General features: G+C 38.1%; 1 protein-coding gene across 3 annotated transcripts in view; it reads left to right on the plus strand.

The window, feature by feature from the left end:
- The window catches only part of LOC136032066 (glutathione S-transferase 1-1-like), a 78816-nt gene that overhangs the window by 53697 nt on the left and 2081 nt on the right, over positions 1-23038 (plus strand). For all 3 annotated transcript variants that reach the window (XM_065712186.1, XM_065712185.1, XM_065712187.1), the window contains exon 5: positions 20885-21186. In XM_065712186.1, coding sequence (XP_065568258.1) covers positions 20885-21186 — 302 coding nt within the window. The remainder of the gene's footprint in view (positions 1-20884; positions 21187-23038) is intronic.

Consider the following 23038-nt stretch of genomic DNA (forward strand, 5'->3'; position numbering starts at 1 on the left):
TGAGTTTCCAATTGAGTGAATGCTCTCCCAAAAGTCTTTCGATCAATTTTTCCGGGCCTGTTTCAGGGAGAAGCAATATTTTTTCACCCCTTTCTGAATCGGGTTTCCCTTGGCCCAAAGAATTAAGGATGTAAGTTTCCAGCCGATCGGAAAAGGAGTTTTTCTACTCTCTTTGGGGGGGGGAGCCGCTTGTCCAAAGCTTTTTTGTAAATTAGGCTTCTCGTGAGAGAAGGGTTTGCAGCTAAGTTTAAACTGGTAAAGAACAACGGTTGTTGACTCCTTTCTTGACCCCTACCCCTTCCTTTTCAAAAAAAGAATACCTGATCCTGAAGGTCAAGAGAATCATTCCTGGAAGTTTAGAGCCAATCACACACCCTACAACATAGCTCGCCCTTTTCAATTGCAAAACCTATGTGTAAACAATTAGAAATCTACATTATTTACGTTCCTTGTTCCAGAGGTTGTGGAGGTCAAATCAGCCGAGAAGGCATATTGTTGGACCTTTCGACTGTTTTGGGCCAAGTGGTTATTTTAAATTTCGATCAGGTGTCTTGGAGGTTTGTGGGGGTTTGAGTTGGGATTCGAGTAGCAACGGAGGGTTCAAGAGATGGCTGGTTGCCCTTCAATCACTTAACTCTGAAAAAGAGCACTAGAACTTTCAATTTCCAATTGAATGAGTTCCCTCTGAAGGTTCTGCGACCACCCCTTCTTTACGGATGGTCCAGGGAAAAAAATGAATAAAAGGTAATGTATTGAAGGGACATTGCTTCTTACTTTAGTTGGCTCTGAGCCAAGTAATATATCTCATCTGTCTTATCTATAACTGTTAATGTGTTTGAAGGAATATTAAAGAAACTGTCATTTATAAAAGAATTTCTATTTTTGTCACCTTTTCATGAAATTAATTTTAGGTCTATCAATAAAATAACTTTTATTTTACTAAAGGACATTTTTTCCCTGAGATTACAGGTATATATTTCTGCTAAAGGTATGATCTAAGAATACTTCAGTAAAGTAGGCTATACGAATGGAATTATTACCCGCTTTGTTTGCACAAAGGCAAACAAGTGACGTCTTTGGGTCGAGGGAAGGGGGGGGGCAAAGCTGCTGAGCCAATAAGTAGTAGATCAGAGCAGGGCAAACAAAAGTTTGGGTTTGATTTTTTTTTCTTACTGCCTGAGGCTGATTGCCTGAGACAGGGGAGTTCTCTGGTTTGTCCAAAGAATCAAAACTGCTTGGATTTGCTCGAAATTTGGCTGAAACACACTTGAAGCCAAGAAGACTTTCAATACGGTTAAATCAGTTACCTCTACAGTCCAGATGCTATGAGGCCTAAGGTTGCATTGTTTGGGGAACCCTTTACTATGAATTCTTTGGAACCTGCTAATTAATAAATTTGTTTGTTGACCCCCGTAAAAACAACACTTAAAAAAGCGGAGCATTAGAGAAAAAATGAACCCAAAATAATTCCTTTATGTATATAATAAAAAAGAAATTTTGACATATTGATATAACTCAGGTCTCGAGGAGGGATGTCATCGGTATGTCAAAGAACCCATTACTGGATCGCTTCTTGTAATGATAAATATCGTTCTTTTGTTCGTTCTTTTGATCGTTCTTGTAATGATAAAGAGCGTATCTTTTTGTTTTGGCTTGACGTTTCTTCAAAACAATGGATTTCCTGGACTTCACTATCTGGTCTGAAAATAGCCAACGATCTAAATTTCTTGGGGAGTTTCCTTGAATGTGGCCTCTTTGACTATTATGACTGCAACAAATTTTCAGTGAACTTCCGTACGGAAGATAGGTGGGACTAAGAATTTGGGGCTATTTTCTGAAAATTTGTCCCATTCATTCTTTCGGCTCAAGGTACTTTCTCAATAAGTCCAAGTCGATGGAAAAAAAATATCTTTCTGTCTTTCCGCTAAAAGGCTGGCCGGGGGGTATCTGAGGAAACGTAGGAGCAGTTCCTGCCTCCAATAGGACTCACGGGCTCACTTTTGGCCTTTTTAAAAATATTTTTTGAACATCTTAACCTAATTTATATCAAAGAAGATGCAATATGCTTATCTTTCTACTAAAAAGTTGGCTGCACAAGGAGAGGGTACCGAAGAGGTCGCTGGCTAACTTTGTGCTTCTTAAAATAGAGGTTAAAAATTGTTGGATGTTTCTGATTTAAACAAGATGCTATCTTAATACTTTTCTACAAAACAATTTACAGTGAGGGAAGGTTAAGTGCAGCTTGGACTTGGCTTGCTTTATATCGAGTTGGGACTTAGCTTATGTCTTCAGTGAGTCAATCCGCTGTTTGGATTTAAGTTGTCCTTGCACTGAATCAGAACCTGGCTCATTTTTGTAGTCGGTGAACACTTAACTCACCTTTGCATTGAAATAAACCTTCGATCACATTTGCATCAAATCATAAATTAGTTTGAGTGTTCAGTACGTCATCAAAATTCTCTTGGTCAAAAACCAAGTCAAGCATTAGTTCCTATTGGAATCGCAAGAAACGATATTCCGCAGCTTGGACCTAGATGGGTTTTGCACTGAGCCAGAACTTAGCTTGTGTTTACAGTGAGTCAGCCCACACTGCCAAATTTGCTTGTTTTGTATCTAGTCAGGAATCAACTCTGGTTTTCAATGTGGTCATCGAGATTCCTGACGATGTCAGGACTTAGCTTTACTGTGCCGTCGATATTCCGCAGCTTGGGCATCTATCATTTTTGTACCGAACCGCGGCTAATCTCATTCTGTACAAAGTTTCCATGATCCATCTCTTTACCTTCTAGTGATAAAAATTAAAAACCCTTAAAGATACAGTTTAAACCGGTACGGCATGCCTATGGTTCTGTTGAAAAATTCGTGCTGAAGGGGAATGGGAGGGGTGGATAGGTAAAGGAACCAGTTTTAACCTCGAATACATATTTCAAATCCTTTAGTGATTTAGCTTTTGATTAGCTGTAAAATGTTTAACCTAAGAAAACATGTTTGTATTATGTGGAATAATTTAGGGCCCTTGTCCTCGGTGGTTTGTGGCTGTGAGTTAACACAAAGATACTGGAGGGTCTGGCTAGTTGTCCTATCACCCTTGACCCTTAAAAAGAGTGCCATATATGAGGTACATCACTTACAAAGCGCTAAGTCAACCAAATTGCATAGGCTCTGATGATTTTTTTCCCTCTTCCTTATCACATAGAACGGGTAACCTAAAAATCTTGTGGGAGGTTTTGAATTGCAACATAAAAGTTTCAGTCTCCAGAAAAGCGTGAACAAAAATATCCTTTTTGGGATTTTTAGGTGGTGACATAACCACCTTTATATCTGGTAATAAATGTTCGTTTTTTTTCATTTGTAGATATTTCTGCCCCATTCAGGTTTGAAATTGCTTTTACTTTTTGTGGTATAGTATTCTGTATTAACTTGAGTCATGGCAAGGAGTTAGTTTATCTGCTGTGCTAAACAATATTGCTTAAAGCTGATCCCACCCACATAATATCTCTGCCGAACAAATGCTTCTGAGTCATTTAACTGTAACTGCTTGTGTTGAAACATTGCTTATAAGAAAATTATTTAAATTACGAGCTGAAATAATTGCCGTATATGACTCGAGGATTTTGTTTTTCATGCACAATGATTGATTAACAGCATTTCAAAAATGCAGCCAATTATCTTTTTAAGAGAATGTTAAGAATAACTTCAGAAAAAGTTTATTTTTATGTCCAAATCCCTAAAAAGTAAAAATTTCAATTTTTGTTCTGAGCTAGCCGGGAAAATTGATATTTCCTTAAAACCAAAATGGAAGCGCGGTGTGATCGTGGCATAAAAGCACGTTAGTACTTCCTGATAGCCATGTTTAGGTAGTTTTTATGTTCTTACCCAGGGATACGGTGCCTTAGTAGTCTTAAATTATAAAGAAGACTCCGAAAAAAATTCCAAAAAAAAATTAAAGAATGATATTGTACAGTAAAAGAGGCAGAAGTAAAGTCACATTAAAAGTCAAACAACAGTTGACAATATCATGGGGGAAGTCTGCTTGAATGTTACTATGAACTCATCATGAAGCTATCTGGCTCAAACAAGGTGAGGACGGCTCTGCTGAAGGGCCTGTGAATTCATTGGTCAGAATCATACTTGTTCAAGATCTGAACAGAGTTTAAATGTACGGTGCGTGCAAATCCTTTCCCGGGCATAAATAACCTTGAAAATGAATAGTTTTAGGAAGTAGGTTGGAGTGGTAATTTTACCGCAGATTGACCAAGTCGTTCAGTATTTGAAAGATATGCCGTAGTAAGACTTGGTTTGTCAATTTATTTTAAAATTTGTAACTTAAATCCCGTCCGGCTCTTGAGGAAGAATTGAGAAATTTTCTGTTGTGGCAATCCGATGCGTATGGTGACGATGCTCGAATTAACTTCGCCTGACCTGAAGTAGCTGGTGAAGGTTATAGCTCTGGAAGCCATCAGTCCATCTCTTATGAGGTTGGTTCTGGGGATGCGTGTAATGCACCCCTCTTTCGAAGGCAATTTTTTGCTGCTGGTTGGTTGTCATTCGTTGAATATGACCTATCCAGCGGAGCTATTGACTTTTAGTCTACTCCTTAGTAGTATGGGAGCAGCAGATGAATTCACAGAGGTCATTTGACACTGGTCAAGTTAGTTTATCCATATTATGCAGAGAAGGCACATATTTGGAATGTAGAGCTTTTTCGCTCTTCGTCAGTTTTTTGACAAAGCTTCACTCAAGCATAGAGCTATTGGAATTAATAGAGAGTGAAAGAGTTGGACCTTCAAAGACGTCAACAGTGCCTTCCCGTTTCAAATTGGTAGTAGGCAATTGAAGCTAGAGCTACCCAGGTCTGCCTTGTGAGGCTACGTGACTGCCTTGTTAGACGAAGGATTCGACGTTTTGCGCTGGCTTTCCTTGCTCTTCAGTCCCTCGGGTGTCTGAAACTTCGAGTATATGTCTCCAATCAGGAAAACCGTATTTTTATGTACTTCTTAGTGTAGTAGAGTGTGCCAGAGTTTTTCTCACTATATACAGTAGATAAAACTGCTTAAAATCAATGAAGAGTAATAGCAGTTGTTTCGCCTACTCGTTGTATTTCTCTAATAGCTGCTGAGTTGAGAATGCACGATCCATGGTGGAACAATCTTTTCGAAAGCTATTTAAAAGAGGGACGATGTTGGCGTTTTCATAGGACCTGAGGAAGCAGAACGTCTCCAGGATACGGCTTATAGCCTTGTGGTAGATGTTAGTTGATTCCTCTGGACCTAATCTTAGCATTTCTTATAAAATACCATACGGACAAGGAACTTTGTTTGTCTTCAGGAGTTTTGTGGCTGCAAATACTTTATCTCTTGGTGGAGGAGGACCCGGGTCTGTTGGGTAACATATTAGTGAAAAAGATGATATGATGCTTGGGTCGGGCGTCATTGTAGGTTCCTTCCATCTTTCTCTCCTTTCCCCTAAGTTTAGGATGGGGAGTCCATGTTTGTCTAACAGTATGGAAGTATCAGTTTACTGCCTGTTCGATATTTTTGGAATGCCTCTTTACATTCGTGACACTTTTCATTGGCATTCTGTCGGAAGAGCTCTTTGGATAGCTTTTCTGTTAAGGGTTCCAGCCTCTTACATTCGTCTTTCCTTCTTCTATCGTATTTGTTAGCGTGGGAACACTTTTGGGCGAAAAGACCTATGATTTCAGGGATCATCCATGGTTTATCCGAGTGAATCTGGATTCCGTGATTTCCCAAGCCGAGTCTCTTATGATGGATGTACTTTCGTTGACTATTCGTACTATTTTGTCAGTGATTGGAGTTTTCTTGAGGTTATAGGGTATCCGAAGACACAAACAAAATTCAGGCTTGATTAGAATGTGGTCTGAATCGAGATCACCGCCGAATATACAAACTTTGCTCAGGATGGATGATTTCTGTCAATTGCAAACAATTACGCAGACTCAATCATGCTTTTTCTGCGGCTTTCAGGGAATTTCCGGGTCTGTGACAAAACGGAATTTCCGTTTTCTGTGACAAAACAAAATATTTGCTGTAAAGAGTTCATTATCGTGGCAAAAGCCTACGACAAGTTCACTTTTGTTTATTTGCTACCAATGACCAAAATTATCCACACCTTTATCAATTCTTTCATTTGATTGGCCTACGATGGCGTTGAAAGCCCCAACCACAAACATAACATCTTTCTTGGGAATAAATCTGGTAATTGGCTTCTTGATCACTCAGTGACAATTCTGGGGCATATACATGGATAATAGCCATGGTAATGTGGGCCTGGACACGGACAGTGATGATGCTTTGGGAGACAGGATGGAAAGGTAAGGAGACACTGTTCAGCTCGCTTAGAAAATAGGAAACACACACCTTGCAAATGAACTCTCTCTTTTCTTCCATGTGTAATGAGGTTTAGTCTCCTGTTGAGGGAAGGTAGGTCATTGATAGTCCAACGATGTGCCACCAGTAGTGGTTGAGTTCATTTAGGAATATTATAGTTTTCTGGTTTAACTAGTGTGCATACGTTTGGTGCCCCAAGTAGGATTTTGTCTTAGAGGGTCAATGTTGGTGTAGTCTTCTCCAACTGGAATTCGTCAAGCAGAATAAATAAAATAAATAATCGTTGGTTGCCCGAAACGAGGTAGCCCGAGTTTTATTGTATATTTTCTTAATTTATCATGACTTCCCCCTAAGAGCAACCTATTAAAGAGTGAATTTCAGTTCATAGTAAGTTAGAAATTTAGAAGCCCATTAACGAAAAATTGTGTCGTGAAAAAACCTAGTGAAAAGCGAACCTCAATCCATAGGAAATTAAAATTTAGAAACGTATGTAAAAAACGTGTTTCGTGAGAAAAAAACTGTCGTTTAATGCTGGTTCAAAAACCATAACTATTATTTTGATTCGTCTTAATTCTACAAGTCTATTTAAAAAAAAAAAGTTATGGGAACTTCTTAAAACAGCTTGAAAATGCCTCGGGATTGGAATAAGAATTCACCGTTGGAATTACCATGGTTGAGAAAAAAACCTTTATCCGGAGATATTCAGCTCCCCATTTTAAAAACCTGAGAAAATCACATTTTATCCTGTATAGGTATTAAAGAGAGAAACTTCACCCACTCCCCTTTAACTCTAACAAAGGCATTTTTTGTAGCATGAGCCTGCGGAGAAACCCTGTTGAGTGGCCCCAAAATAATCCTCACATAAGACAATTTCCAAGTATGGGAGGGGAGAGATGCCCATTTTTTGGATGATGAACGGGGAAGGTGTAATGAAAATTACAATGAAAACTGTTTACAAAAATGATCTGGGGGTAAGTTTGTCCTGCAAAAACTATCGTGGGGCCAATGTTAGCAAAAACAATTTTTGACAGAGAAACATCATTTTTGTTCAAATGTTTGAAAATTTCATAATTTTCTAGTCTTATGGACAAGTGAATTATGCCCTCTGCTTTTCTTTATGCGTATCCTTAGTAAAAATAAATGTTTAAGCTATTTTGTCAACTCTCCAAAAAATGTAGAATTAGAGCTATTTCTTAGGAAGGAAAAGGGTAAAACCCTTTGGGCCCGAACCTTGAAAGAAATTGATATAAGATTTTTTTTCTTTTTAATGAGCTAAGTCTAATTTGGTTCACGGAGAAGAGGGGTCCTTGGAAAAATCTTATTGGAGGATTTGCCCCATCGCTATCCTTTCTTCTTATATAATGCCATCCTAGTGCCCAAAATTATCTAACAAGTACGATGATTTTCTTCTCGTTAAGGGCCTTACACACTTATAGGTAAAAACGATGTTATCAAGTAGTCTCAGTAAAACCGTTGGTGCGAGAAAAAACTTTGATGATTCCAAGAGGTATAAAAAACAAGAGCTAAGAGCTCATATGGCACTTGTGACGAGGCGAGAAGAGCTAAGAGCCAAGAGATCATATGGTATGAGCTCTAACAAAATTCTATGAATCAATAGATTGATTTAAAAAGGAACATAAGAGGCATAATTCCGGTCAAGATTTAAAATAAGAGCTCTGAGTCACAAAGTCCTTCTAAATATCACAATTCATTAAGATCCGATCACCCACTCATAAGTTATAAATACCTAATTTTTCTACTTTTTCCTCTCCCTTTTGCCCCCCAGATGGTCGAATCTGGGAAAACGACTTTATCAAGTCAAATTGTGCAGCTCCCTGACACGCCTACCAATTTTCATCGCCCTAGCATGTCCAGAAGCACCGAACTCGCCAAATCACTTAACCCCTCCCCCCAACTCCTCCAAAGAGAGCGAATCCAGTACGATTCTGTCAATCACGTATCAAGGACATTTGTTTATTCTATCCACCAAGCTTCATCCCGATTCCTCCACTCCAAGTGTTTTTCCAAGATTTCCCCCTCCAACTCCCCCCAATGTCAAAGGATCTGGTCGGGATTTGAAATAAGAGCTCTGAGACACAATATCATTCCAAACATCAAATTTCATTAAGATCCAATCACCCGCTCATAAGTTAAAAATACTTCATTTTTTCTATTTTTTGCGAATTAACTGGCCCCCCACTCCCTCCCAGATGGTCAAATCGGGAAAACGAATATTTCTAATTTAATCTGGTCCGGTCCCTGATACGCTTGCCAAATTTCATCGTCCTAGCTTACCTGGAAGTGCCTAAAGTAGCAAAACCGGGACCGACAGACAGACCGACAGACAGACAGACCGACAGAATTGGCGATTGCTATATGTCACTTGGTTAATACCAAGTGCCATAAAAACCTATGTGGTGCAAAGAGGAGGTATAACTATGAGTAGATAACTGTGAGTATTATATGCGCTGTTAGGCATCTTTAAGATGCCTGTTTCTACGTATGAAGCTAAGAAATGATCCTTGAACCTATGAGTAACCTTATTAGTTGACAAAAATGGATTCATAAATATGTGACATCAATGGGCGTAGCAATAAATGCTTAAGTGTCGCCTAGTGAGTTTGATGGTTCTACTATACAAAAATATGTTACCCAAATTAGGAAGACAAAATAGCGCAGAATTATCTCATTTCAGGGCGGGCTCGTTTTTGATTTCGACTTCGATTTAATTTTGGATAAGATCAAAGTGCTGGTTTTAGAAAGTTTGATAATCGTTTCATGAATTATTTATTCTGAATAAGGCAATCCTATTCAAGCAAAGATCATAAAAAAATAATTAGATGATTGCGGAGCCGAACAAAATAGGTATACAAATTAATTTGCCGGATCTTTATAAAATAAATAGCTCCAACTTAGCTTTTCACGAGAGACAGAAGTAGCAATTCTGCGACATTCATCGTGTAGGGTGTAGCAACAGCCACCCTTTGGGACGACTTTCATTTACATTGGGAAAGACATAGTAATTTAAACGCTATAACTCTCTTTTACTTCATAGAGTTTATGTTAAAATTCAAAACGATAATACAGGTGTTAACGTCAAGAGGTAACTGACAAGAGTTATTTGTAATTTAATATGTTTTTGCGTATAGGGCTATACTCTTTGTTTAATAGAAGGCTGTTCTTGTTTAATGACGATAAATACTTAGTTGAAAATATTACGGTCATGGTTACATTTTAGTTATTCAATCTCTCACTATGGGCTAGTATAACGCCATCGTATTTTTATGGCACTTGGTATTAACCAAGTAACGTATAGCAATCGCCAATTCTGTCGGTCTGTCTGTCGGTCCCGGTTTTGCTACTTTAGGCACTTCCAGGTAAGCTAGGACGATGAAATTTGGCAAGCGTATCAGCGACCGGACCAGATTAAATTAGAAATAGTCGTTTTCCCGATTTGACCATCTGGGGGGAGTGGGGGCCCGGTTAATTCCCAAAAAATAGAAAAAATGAAGTATTTTTAACTTATGAGCGGGTGATTGGATCTTAATGAAATTTGATGTTTGGAATGATATTGTGTCTCAGAGCTATTATTTTAAATCCCGACAGGATCTGATGACATTGGGGCGAGTTGGAGGGGGAAAACCTAAAGTCCCGGTTTTGCTACTTTAGGCACTTCCAGGTAAGCTAGGACGATGAAATTTGGCAAGCGTATCAGGGACCGGACTTGATTTAATTAGAAATAGTCGTTTTCCCGATTTGACCATCTGGGGGGGGGGGCGGTTAATTCGGAAAAAATAGAAAAAATGAAGTATTTTTAACTTATGAGCGGGTGATTGGATCTTAATGAAATTTGATGTTTGGAATGATATTGCGTCTCAGAGCTCTTATTTTAAATCCCGACCGGGTCTGATGACATTGGGGGGAGTTGGAGGGGGGAAACCTAAAATCTTTGAAAACACTTAGAGTGGAGGGATCGGGATGAAACTTGATGGGAAAAATAAGCGCAAGTCCCAGATACATGATTGACATAATCGGAACTGATTCGTTCTCTTTGGGGTAGTTGGGGGGGGAGTAATTTTTAAAAATTAGAAAAATGGGGTATTTTCAACTTACGAACGGGTGATCGGATCTCAATGAAATTTGATGTTTAGAAAGATATCGTATCTTGGAGCTCTTATTTTAAATCCCGACCGGATCTGGTGATGGGGGCGGGAAGTTGGGAGGGGGAAACCTAAAACTTGGAAAAAACTTAGAGTGGAGGGATCGGGATGAAACATGGTGGGAAAAATAAACACAAGTCCTAGATAGATGACTGACATAAACGGAACGAATCCGCTCTCTTTGGGGTAGTTGGGGGGGGGGGGGGTATTTCTGAAAAATTAAAAAAATGAGGTATTTTTAACTAACGAACGGGTGATCGGATCTCAATAAAATTTGATATTTAGAAGGATATCGTGGCTCAGAGCTCATATTTTAAACCCGACCGGATCTGGTGACATTGGGGGGGGGGGGGGGTTGGGAGGGGGAAACCTAAAATTTGGAAAACACTTAGAGTGGAGGGATCGGGATGAAACTTGGTGGGGAAAAAACACGAGTCCTAGATACTTGATTGACATAACCAGAACGGATCCGCTCTCTTTGGGGTAGTTGGGGGGGGGGGGTTAATTCTGAAAAATTAGAAAAAAGGAGGTATTTTTAACTTACGAACGGGTGATTGAATCTCCATGAAATTTGATATTAGAAGGATATCGTGTCTCAAAGCTCTTATTTTAAATCCTGACCGGATCTGGTGACATTGGGGGAAGTTTGGGGTGGGGAAACCTAAAATGATGGAAAACGCTTAGATTGGAGGGATTGGGATGAAACTTGGTTGGAAAAATAAGCAGAAGTCTTGCATACGTGATTTACATAATTGGAACGGATCCGCTCATTTGCGGGGGAGGGGGTAATTCTGAAAAATAAGAAAAAATGACGTATTTTTAATTTACGAAGGAGTGATCGGATCTTCATGAAACTTCATTTTTAGAAGGATCTCGTAACTCAGATCTCTTATTTTAAATCTCAACCGGATCCAGCGTAATTGGAGGGGGGCAGTTGAGAGGAACCAGAAATTTTAGAAAATACTTAAGAGGTGAGATCAGGATGAAACTGGATGGAAAGAATCAAAACCTGTCTAAGATACATGACTGACATAACTGGACCGGATCTGCTCTCTTTGGTGGAGTTGGGGGAAGGGGGTAATTTTGAAAATTGAGGTATTTGTAACTTACAAAAGGGTGACCAGATCTTAATCAAATTTGATATTTAGAAGGATCTTGCGCTTTAAAGCTCTAATTTTAAATACCGATCAGATCCTGTGACATTCGGGGGAGTTGGAGGGGGAAACCGGAATTCTTGGAAAACGTGAAAATTGGGGTATTTTTATTTTACGAACAGGTGATCGGATCGTAATGAAATTTGATATTTAGAAGGAATTCATGTCTCAGAGCTCAGTTCAGTTCAGTTCAGTTCATTCTGGTTTATTAAAAAAAACTTATAACAGTCATAACATACTTAATCTCTCATCTCTATGCAAAAACTGCATGCTGAGTCCCATATCACCTCAAAAATAAATACGCACTATGGCTCTCCCTCCACTTCTCGATACAACCATGGCCCCTACCAAAAAATATCCTTACAAGTCCCCACCTCTTCATCCAGGAGGATTCACCTCATTTGATTCACCTCAAATCCCGACCAGATCTTTTGACATTGGGGGGAGTTGGAGGGGGAAATCTTGGAAAAACACTTGGAGTGTAGGAATCGGGATGAAGCTTGGTGGATAGAATAAACAAATGTCCTTGATACGTGATTGACTGAACCATACTGGATTCGCTCTCTTTGGGGGAGTTGAGGGGAGGGGTTCAGTGATTTGGCGAGTTTGGTGCTTCTGGACGTGCTAAAACGATGAAAATTGGTAGGCGTGTCAGGGAGCTTCACAATTTGACTTGATAAAGTCGTTTTCCCAGATTCGACCATCTGGGGGGCAAAAGGGAGAGGGAAAATTAGAAAAAATTAGGTATTTATAACTTACGAGTGGGTGATCGGATCTTAATGAATTTTGATATTTAGAAGGACTTTGTGACTCAGAGCTCTTATTTTAAATCTTGACCGGCATTAAGCCTCTTATTTTCCTTTTTAAATCAATCTATTGATTTATAGAATTTTGCTAGAGCTCATACCATATGATCTCTTGGCTCTTAGCTCTTCTTGCCTCGTCACAAGTGCCATATGAGCTCTTAGCTCTTGTTTAGGCATGGTAAGAAACGGATTTTGTATTTACGAGTAGTTCGTTGTAACAAACTGCAAGTAAGGAGCGAATCGGCTCAATAGTAAACGAAACTCTTAAAAACAAAATTTTGGTAACAATAGACACATCAAAAGAACTGGATTTTTATGCTGAGTTTGAATACATATAAAATTCATTAAGTTTAATGTTGTTCATCAAAAGCAAAGAGTCTGAGAAAATTTGTCCAATTTTTGAAACAGGGGGAAAACACCCCCGAAAAGTCAAGCAATCTTGATGAAAATCTCACCATTAGATTCAGCATATCAGAGAATCCTAGTGTCGAGGTTTCAAGCTTCTATACACAATAATGTGGAATTTTGCATTTTTGGCGAGAAGAAAGACTACGGATACGTATTTATTTTTTTATTTATTTTGTTTGTCTTTTATTTTCCCGGGGGCTATCGTATCAAACCAGTCATCCTAGAAGATCGGCAAATGGCTCATTTGATCCGAAATCAAAGTTGTAGTGCCCTTCTTAAATGAACTAAAGGATTGGAGGGCAAATAGCCCCCCCCCCTCACACGCCCCTCTTCTCCAAAGACACCTGATGTGCCTTTGGAGATGATATGACCCTTCATAGTCCCTGGGGAGAGGGCTGTAAGTTACGCAATTTGCCCATTGTTCACATATAGTATTTGCTAGAGGGAAGTATACGAGCATTTTTGGGAGGTATTTTCTTTTGAGGATGGGAGAATTTTCCGTGGGGAAGAGAGATTCTCGGAGAATTTTTCGGGAGAAATTATACGCGGGGTGGGAAGGGGATTTCCTGGCATGATTTCAAAAACTCTCAGAAATTAAATATAAAAACACGTTTTTAAACAAAAATTTAGGAGCTATATTAAAACTTAAAACGAATGGAAATTATTCCGTATATGAGAGGGGCTGCTCTTTCTTCAACTCTCCCTGTTTATTGTAAAGTTTGATTCTTTGTCAGAATTCTTCCAGAGAGACTACTCAAACACAAGGACTGTTAGATTGTAATGAGGTGTATTTTTGAAAGAATTTTAAGACTTTAGTGTAAAGAACGGGGTTTGAGGAAGGGTCATCCACCCTCATATATGGAATAGTTTCTCCTCGTTTTAAGTTTTAATGCTGCTCCTTATTTTCAATTGAAAAAACTTGTTTTTTTTTAATGTGTAAACAAGCTCATATAGTTAGTGGGTAAATCAGACTGTTAAACACCTTCAGAAGAATGTTAAACGACATATATGGAATAGTTTCACCTCGTTTTAAGTTTTAATGCTGCTCCTTATTTTCAATTGAAAAAAAACTTGTTTTTGTTGAATGTGTAAACAAGGTCATGTAGTTAGCGGGTAAATCATACTGTAAAACACCTTCAGAAGAATTGGATGCTTGGAAAAATGCTTGGGCTAATTTATTTGTTGTTCCTAAATCTTTTTTTGAAAACATTGATGGAAATCAGGATGCACATAAAATTCAAATTTCTCCAGGTGATTTGTACTCGGTGTACATGCCGGAGTAGTCACTTTTTGAGAGAGAGCAACGCGTTTTCCATTGTGAACCCTACTCGGATTACCTTGTTTGCTTTTCAGCATTGGTTGATTTACTGTTATGTTGATACGGGCATGTAATCTGCAATTGATTTCAGAGGGGGCGATGCGAATTCAAAAAGACACCATGGAAAATTCTGCTTCATCCATATACAAGTTTAACTTAATTTTTGCCGTTTTGTCAAGCTATGGATCGTTTTTCATTTCGACTGTGCTCAAGATTGAAATTAAATTAAAAAAATACAAGTTTTTTTCAACTGAAAGTAAGGAGCAGCATTAAAACTCAAAACGAACAGAAATTATTACCTATATGAGGAGGGTTGCTCCTTCTCGACACCTTACTCTTTACGCTAAAGTTTTATAGTTCTTAAAAAAAAGCTTATAATTGTTCTAATTAAACGAATCTTGTGTTTCAGGAGTCGTTCTTAAGGAACTGGGACAAAATTCAAACTTTAGTATAAAGAACGAGGTTTTGAGGAGGAGCGACCCCTCTCATACACACAATAATTTATGTCAGCTTTCAGTTTTAATGTTGCTCTTTACTTTCAGTTGAGAAAAATTGTTTTTTTATATTTCAAATTCTGATCGTTTTTTAAATAATGCCAGTAAATGTGGTCCCACCTCCATGGAAAGACCGTCCTCCCCATGGACACATTCTCTAAACAATTCATTTGTGCTGAAAATTCACCCCGGGGGGGAATTACCCTTAACATCTCCGGGTGTAAAATTGGGTCGGCAAAGAGAAAGCAAGACATGAGAAGAATTTCGTTTAGGAATTTTGGCAAATTCCCCAGTGTAAAATTTCTCATGAAAAATTCACCCCCTGGAAACTTTCCTCCCCATGGAAAATCCCCCCAGCAGAAAATTCTCCCCCCCCTACCCGAAAAATGTATGCATATTTCCCAATAGCAAATACTATACATAAGGAATGGGCAAATTTTATAACTTAAAGACCTTTTTCTCAGGGGATGTGGGGGGTTATGATATCTCCCGAGACATCGGGTTTTCAACTATGCTGAACAGAATGGCCATATTAGACGATTTTGAGAAAAAAGGGGCTTGGGAGGGGGCCTAGTCGCCCTCCAATGTTTTTATTACAGCTACCACTAACAATTCACTGCAGTACCAAGCGGCCTAAGGCCAACATAGCTACACATGCTCCTCCTCCATCCCAATCTATTCGAAGCTTCCCTGTTACACCCTCCCAGGAAGTTCCCGTTCCTTTTAAATCTTTCTTTATGAAATCCTCCCACCCCAAACGTTGACGCCCTGCTTTTCGCTTAGCCCTAGACGGTTGACCGAAAAGGACAATCTTCGGCAATTTGTCATCCTTCGTCCGCAAAACGTGCCCTAGCCGGCTCAGTATGGTCAGTCAGCCGGGTACCAAGAACAATCCCTAGGCAATTTCTCTGGGAAACATCTATCAAATCTTCATCCACTTTTCGGAGCGCCCAAATTGAGAGCCATATTTGACCACTGCCGTCAATGTAACTTCCAGAATTCTAATCTCGGTTTGTCGACTTATCTTTCTATTATTCCAAACATTTTTTAACTGTGAGAGAACACCCTGAGCCTTTGCTATTCCATTTTTAACATCTTGACTGCTCCCACCGTCTTTACTAATAATACTACCAAGATAATTGAATCTGTCCACCTGATCAATCTTTTCGTTACCCAGCGTCACCTTTTCATCCTCACTTATTCCTAGCCTTAGTGACTTAGTCTTTTTGGCATTAATCTTTAAACCTATTCTAGCTCCCTGAACTCGCAAAACCTCTTAAAGTTCGTTCATCTTGCTCACTCAGGTCATAAAGTGGCTCATAAGTTAACATGGTATTTACGTGATGGTAAGACAGCAAATCTTATTAATTATGTTATTGTAAACCGAAGATACTAGATACTAGGGTATATAGGAGTGCTCTTACTGATGTTAAAAGTAAAGATCACCATCTAGTAGTGTCTAAGGTTAATTTAAAGCTGAAATTTCAGAAGGGTAACTACCTGCCAGAAAGTTATAATGTTGGCAGACTCCAGGATGAAAATTTGAGAGAAACTTTCCAGGAACAGTTGAGTACTAAACTGGAGAGTTTAAAATTTGACAATGTGGAAGATGAATGGAATAATTTTAGGAAAAGAATTTGTGAAGTTGCTGATAGTGTCTTCGCGATGATAGTTAGGAGCGCTGCTAGGAATATTTGTTAAAAAGCTTGAGGTTTAATAGACAGAAGAAAGGGCTTAAACAAGAATTATCTGAGTGATACTTGATATGAAAACAAAAGGAATGTAGACAAAGTGGAGAAAACATTAAAATATGAACTAAGGGGGTGTGAAGGGCAGGTCATGGATAAAATTGCCGAGGATCTGGAAGATGCGGCTAGCCGGCATAATAGTAAAATATTGTACTAGCATGTTGATAAATGGAGAGGTAGTAGTCAATCCGGACTTGTCCCAGTTATAATAGGAACGGTGCCACAATTAGTGATAAGGAAAGAGTTAAGTAGAGGTGGGTATAATTTTTTGAGATTCTGCTAAGCCGAGATAGAATCGCAGGAAAAGATATAGAGGAAAATGAAAAAAAAATATGATACCTTGGACGTGAAAGAAGATTTGTTTTGTGAGGAAGAATTAGCGACAGTACTAAAAGTATTACAAATAATATGGCTGTGCTGAGGGTGTGGTAAATTCTTAAATGTAGCGGTTCTAAGGTTAGAAATAAGTTACTGAAGATTTTTGAAAAAGGGGAAGTACCTAGCGATATTAGGAAAACCCTAATTAAACCACTGTATAAGAAAGGTGATAAGAGTGAGTCTAAATAATTTCTGAGACCACACTGGCTTATCGCGATAAAACATAAAATCGCGAAAAAAGGAAGAAGACGAGGACAATAAACAGTCAGTGAAAAAGTGGAAAAACTATGTAAATATTTCGGTCAAGACCTCCGCTTGACCGTCGTCGTTGCAGGCGTGGAATAACGGTTTTCACCGAAAGGTCAAAGAAGGTCAAGAAAGGTCATCCTATTTTAGTTTTGTGTTTGGTTTTAAGGATTGGTTTTTTATATTTTTATCAATTTTATTCCGCACTGAGGACGGTCAAGCGGAGGTCTTGACCGAAATATTTGCATAATTTTTCAACTTTTTCACTGCCTGTTAATTGTTCTCGTTTTCTTCCTTTCTTGTCGATTTTATGTTTTCAATAGAGAGTGTGGTAATTATCGGGGCATTAGTCGTACTTTGCATCAGTAATTTGCTACCTACAGAGACCAGACTACTACTATAACTGATACCCTGAACTTTTAGGTCATAAAATGAGTGATTAGTATTCTATTAATAATAGCTTCCCAGCCTAAACAAGACTTGACAGCCTCCTTAGTCATCATGATCCCTATTGGTCACTTAAAAGACACTAAAACTCTTAATTTCCGTTTGAATGGGCCCTCTCCCAGAATTCTAATACCACTGGCTTAATACTATCACCTCTGCGGAAAAATAAATAAAAAATAAATAAACAAACACGCACCCGTGATCTTTCTTCTGGCAAAAATACAAAACTCCACATTTTTGCAGAGAAGAGCTTGAAACCTCTGCAGGAGGGTTTCCTGATACGCTGAATCTGATGGTGTGAATTTCATTGAGATTCTATGAGTTTTAGGGGGGTTACGCTTTTTTTTGAAAATCAGGTAAATTTGCTCAGTTTTTAGCCTTTGATGGGTAAGACTAAACTTGGTGAAACTTATATATTTGGAATGAGCATAATAAGCCAATTCTTTTGCTGTATATATTGGTATCAAGATTTCATTTTTTAGAGTTTCGGTTACTATTGAGCCGGGTCGCTCCTTACAGTTCGTTACCACGAATTGTTTGATCAAGAGAAACAAACGCAGCCTAGCTTTTTCTAGAAGATTTCCTTTTTTTCACTGAAATTGGCTTGGGATTTCTCATCCTCTGACCAGCACCATCAATTAACAAAAGTCTGGGGGGGGCTCAAAGTATTTTTTTCAAAATCTAAGGGGAGGGGTTCTTCTTATCAATGAAAATACTAAAAATCATATTTTCGCTTAAAAGTTACGTCAAGGGGGTCTATGAGGGGGGGGTCTAAGCTCATCTCCATTTGACGCCACTGTACCTGACTTCTCTTACCGACCAACACAAAGCGCATACATGCATACATTCACTATCTGGGATAGGATGCAACAAGGATATATTTTCATAATATTTCCTAATGTTTTCCTCTTCTACTAGACTTTTGAAACGTCTAGTAGAGTCATCAAGCCTTGTGTTAGTCTATTGGTTCTTATCGCTGACGCAAGAATTTTTCTTTGACATTCATAAATGGGTGCTGTAAATAAAAATTATTTGAGTGAAAGGCCGCATCCGGGGAGGGGAGGGGGTTTTCGGGGGTTAGAATCCCCCCTGAAATGTTTTCTGGCTCGTAAAACATAACAAAAAGTGTTAGTAAACCAATTCTTGATGTGTTATTTTAAAGTTTTCATATCAACCCCCCTCCCAGCCTGAAAAAAATTCTTTTGTAAATCCGTCCTCCCCTTCCCTCCCCCCAAAAAAATATTGTAAAAGTCCCTGTTTGAGTTTCCCTATTTTTATTTCTTCAAAACGCAGCACATAAGAACTTCTCTATCACGATTGAACAACAATTCCAATTATAAAATTCTCATATTTACTTTATTTATGCCGATACCTATAAACAAAGGCAGAAGAATTGAACTATAATGGTTACTTAAAACATAAAACCTGTACTTGGTGAAGGAATTCAGTATAGTACTATCATTAAATAGCTAAATGTCGTCTGACATGCATAATACTATAGAGAAAGTATGCAAATGATAAATTTATTCCGTCGACATCTACACTAACGCTCATGAACGATTTTTCACATTAAACTAGCGGGTTTGTTTGGTTAACTTTTAATTATATGTGGGACAAGTTAGATTAAAGTTTAACTTCCGAGGCCTTTCGTATCGTTATTTAATGTAAAGAGGGAGGAATACATAATTACTCCCTCCTTATCTCTTGACAATCGAAAAAACAACAATTTGAAAACCTTTGGTCTCTGTGAAATAAAACTTTAGTATGTATGACTTGTTTGATTGCGGATTTTTTTTTTCTTATGCCCTCGAGTATATACACTTTAGCTCCATGACGAAAGTTCTTTAGGGGAAATGTGAATAACCCATTCCCTAAGTATCCAGACTTTCTTTTTATAAATTTTTAATCCAACTTATAAATCATTCAAGCGTAATCTTTTTTTTTCTGAATTGAAAGCCATACTTCCACAACTTTATAGAATCTCTCAAAGGGGCTCCTGGATCTCTTTTCAGAATTGAGAGAAAAATGACGACTCCGGTCAAAAAAAGTAAAAAAAGTCGAAAAAGTCACGACTCCGGCCAGAATGTAGTTAAAAAAATTTTTAAGATATACAAAGCTACTCAACCTCTTAATCTTTTCCCAAAATCACCCAAAAGACGCACTTTTTCACATTTATATATATAAAAATAAGTTGTCTGTCTGTCTGTCGAGTGACGTCATTATAAGGATTAAGCTGTATGTCGTCATGAAGCTAGTCATCATATACCAATTCAAAAACGAATGTATTCAAGCTGAAGTTGCTGAGTTGGTAAAGCGTTATGTTCCAGGTTCTAGGTCCGAGAGGTTCCAGGTTCGAACCTTGGCTTTAGCATTAATACAAAAGAAGAAAAAAAACTACAAAAAAAACTTAAAAAGAAGGTACTAAAAAAAACTAAAAAACTAAAAAAAAGGTAAAAAACTAAAAACTAAAAAAGAAAAAAAAACTAAAAACTAAAAAAAGGTAAAAACTGCAAAAAAACTAAAAATAAAAAAAAATAAAAAGAGAAATTACAGACTGGGACAACTGGGACACTGGGACACAAATAACGACCGGGACATATAAATGACGACCGGGACACTCAAAGATAAATTACAGACCGGGACACAAATGACGACCGGGACACCGGGACACAGGGAATATAAATGACGACCGGGACGCTCAAAAAGAAATTACAGACTGGGACATAAATGACGACCGGGATACTGGGAATATAAATGACGACCGGGACACAGGGACACAACTACAACGGGGACGCCGGGGTATATATAAATGACGACGGGGACACAGGGAATGTTCGATTTGCAATCACCATCAACAAAGCTCAAGGGCAATCATTAGAATAATGAGGTATAGATCTGAATACGAATTGTTTTTCCCATGGAAAATTTTATCTTGCATGTTCAAGAGTCGGTAAACCTGACAATCTATTTATATGCACAGACGATGGGACATCGAAGAATGTTGTATATTCGCAAGTTTTACGTAGTTAAAGACATATATATATACATATATATATATATATATATATATATATATATATATATATATATATATATATATATATATATATATATATATATATATATATATATATATATATTCACAGGTGGGACACAACTACAATGGCGCGTAACTAATATGGCGCGTAACGACTTACGCGCGCGGGGGGCTTGGGGGGCGCGAAGCGCCCCCACCAACAAGGTGTTGGGGTGGCACGAAGCGCCACCCCTACAGCTAGTTCGACATAAAAATCAGTTTTGAAAGAATTTAAGCCCTCATAGCGTGCCTTTTTTTTTTACTGTTGTAGCTTATTATATCTTTTTGTAAATTTTTAGCAGCCACAGCTGTGCAGTGGTGGAGTGTCTGACCCTCAAAAAGCAAACGCGCTGAAGCAAAGTTTGGACTATTTGGATAGTTACCTCGAAAAAACTCCATATGCTGCTGGAGACACATTGACCATAGCCGATTTTGCTCTTTTAGCGACTGTCACCCAGTTAGAAGGAGTGGATTACAGCTACAAAGCATATTCAAATCTGTACAAATGGGTGGAGAAACTCAAGAATGAATTGCCTTATTATCATCAGTGTAGCGATGAAGGAATTCAAATGTTCAGGGAGTGGGCGAAAACAAAAATAAGGTACATAGTTAATCTATATTGACATTAGGATGATGTGATCTATTGTTGCCCTTGGCAAACTAGTCGGTATTTTCATTCACGTCAATGTTAATAGGCCATGTCAACTTTTATCGTATAATCTTGCTCAATCATCCAAGATTGACGACATACACCCTGAATTCTAATTAAAATTTAACACCCAAAATGAATAATATAATGACCTTTACTAGGGCATTAATGCTCTCTACTACATAATATAATGCTCTCTACTAGGTTGCAGCGACAGCTGCAACCTAGTAGAGAGTGAACCGGGGCCCATTGTAACCAAAAGTTTATAAACGACTTAAAAAAAAAACTATCTAGCAGACAAAAATTGTCATTTAGAGCTGATTTAGGAATGGTAACTATTATTTTGGTTAATTTAACGTTTATTGCGAGAACGAATTAATGAGAGTTTCGAAAAAGAGCTTGAAAAACCTCATTAACGGTGGCAGATCAAACGAAAAGTGTATCGTTAAAATCATTAAACTGAAAAACCCACAGAGGAAAATTGAAGTCCCCCATTTTGACCGACAAGGGAAATCACTATTTTATATGGGTAGTTTTGATGTATGTTCTTTTTACTTTTTTTTCTATCCCACTCTCTTTAATAAGTGGAAACTGAAAAAAAGTAAGAAATTAAATAAAAAAAAAAGTTTTTTCAACTGGTTGTACAAGTAGCATCTCCCCGTATACAGAATAATTTATGTTCGTTTTAAATTTTAATGTTGGCTTATGCTTTCAGTTGAAAATACTTATTTTTTTTTATTTAATTAAATTAATTTTATTTAGTTGAAAGTAAGGAGCAACATTAAAACTTAAAACAAAAAGAAATTTCTCCGTGTATGAGGGTGAGCTGTCCCTTTGTCAACCCTCGCTCTTTATGCTGAAGTCTTAAAGCTCTATAAAATATTTCTCATTCAAGTACAGCGGGCTTAGTGTTTGAAGAGTCTTTCTTAGAGAATTGTGAAAAAAAAATAAAAACTTTAGCGTAAAAATCAAGGGATGAGGAAGGGATAGCCCCTTCCCCAACATTAAAGGAGTAATTTCTGTTTGTTTAAGTTTTAATTTATCCCCTAAATTTTAGTTGAGAAAACAAGTTTTTTATATTTAATTTATGGCCGTTTTCAAATCATGCCAGAAAATTCCCTCCCTTCACGTCTTGAATAAAATTTCACCTAGAAAATTTCATCCCTAAGAAAATTTCTTTCCCGCAAAAAATTCTTCCCATGGAAGATCCCCCCCCCCGCAGAAAATACCTACAAAAAAAATCCGTATATTTCCCAATAACAAATACTATGTGTGGACAATTGGCAAATCGCATAACTTGTAGCCTTTTCCTCAAGGACTAAGGGGGTCATATTTCTATGGACTATAAGGGAGGCATTGTTATTGGACCTGTCTACTACTTTAAATCGAATGGCTATCTCAAAATTTTCATCGGATCTATTTGGGGAAAAATGGGACGTGGGAAGGGGACTAATTGCCCTGGTCACTTAATAAGGGTACTTGAAATGTTTATTTCCAATTAAATGAGCCTTTTCTCGACCTTTTAGGATCACTGGTTTGGTACGTGGCAAAAAAAAAAGACATAAAAAAATGCATCTGTGATAACGTTCACGAACGCACACTTTCTTCATGCAAAAAATGCAAAATTCCACATTTTTGTGTGAAGGGAGTTTGAAACCTCTACAGTAGGGGCTCTCTGATGTTCTGAATCCAATGGTTTAATTTTGATTAAGATTGTTTGATTTTTTGGGATGTTTCCCTTCCTTATCTGCCAAGAAGAGCACCTTCTCCCCGGGGGAGGGGGAGTTGCTAAGGAGGCGGAAAT

This window comes from Artemia franciscana, chromosome 10 (genome assembly GCF_032884065.1).
Source record: "Artemia franciscana chromosome 10, ASM3288406v1, whole genome shotgun sequence".
Lineage (NCBI taxonomy): Eukaryota > Metazoa > Arthropoda > Branchiopoda > Anostraca > Artemiidae > Artemia > Artemia franciscana.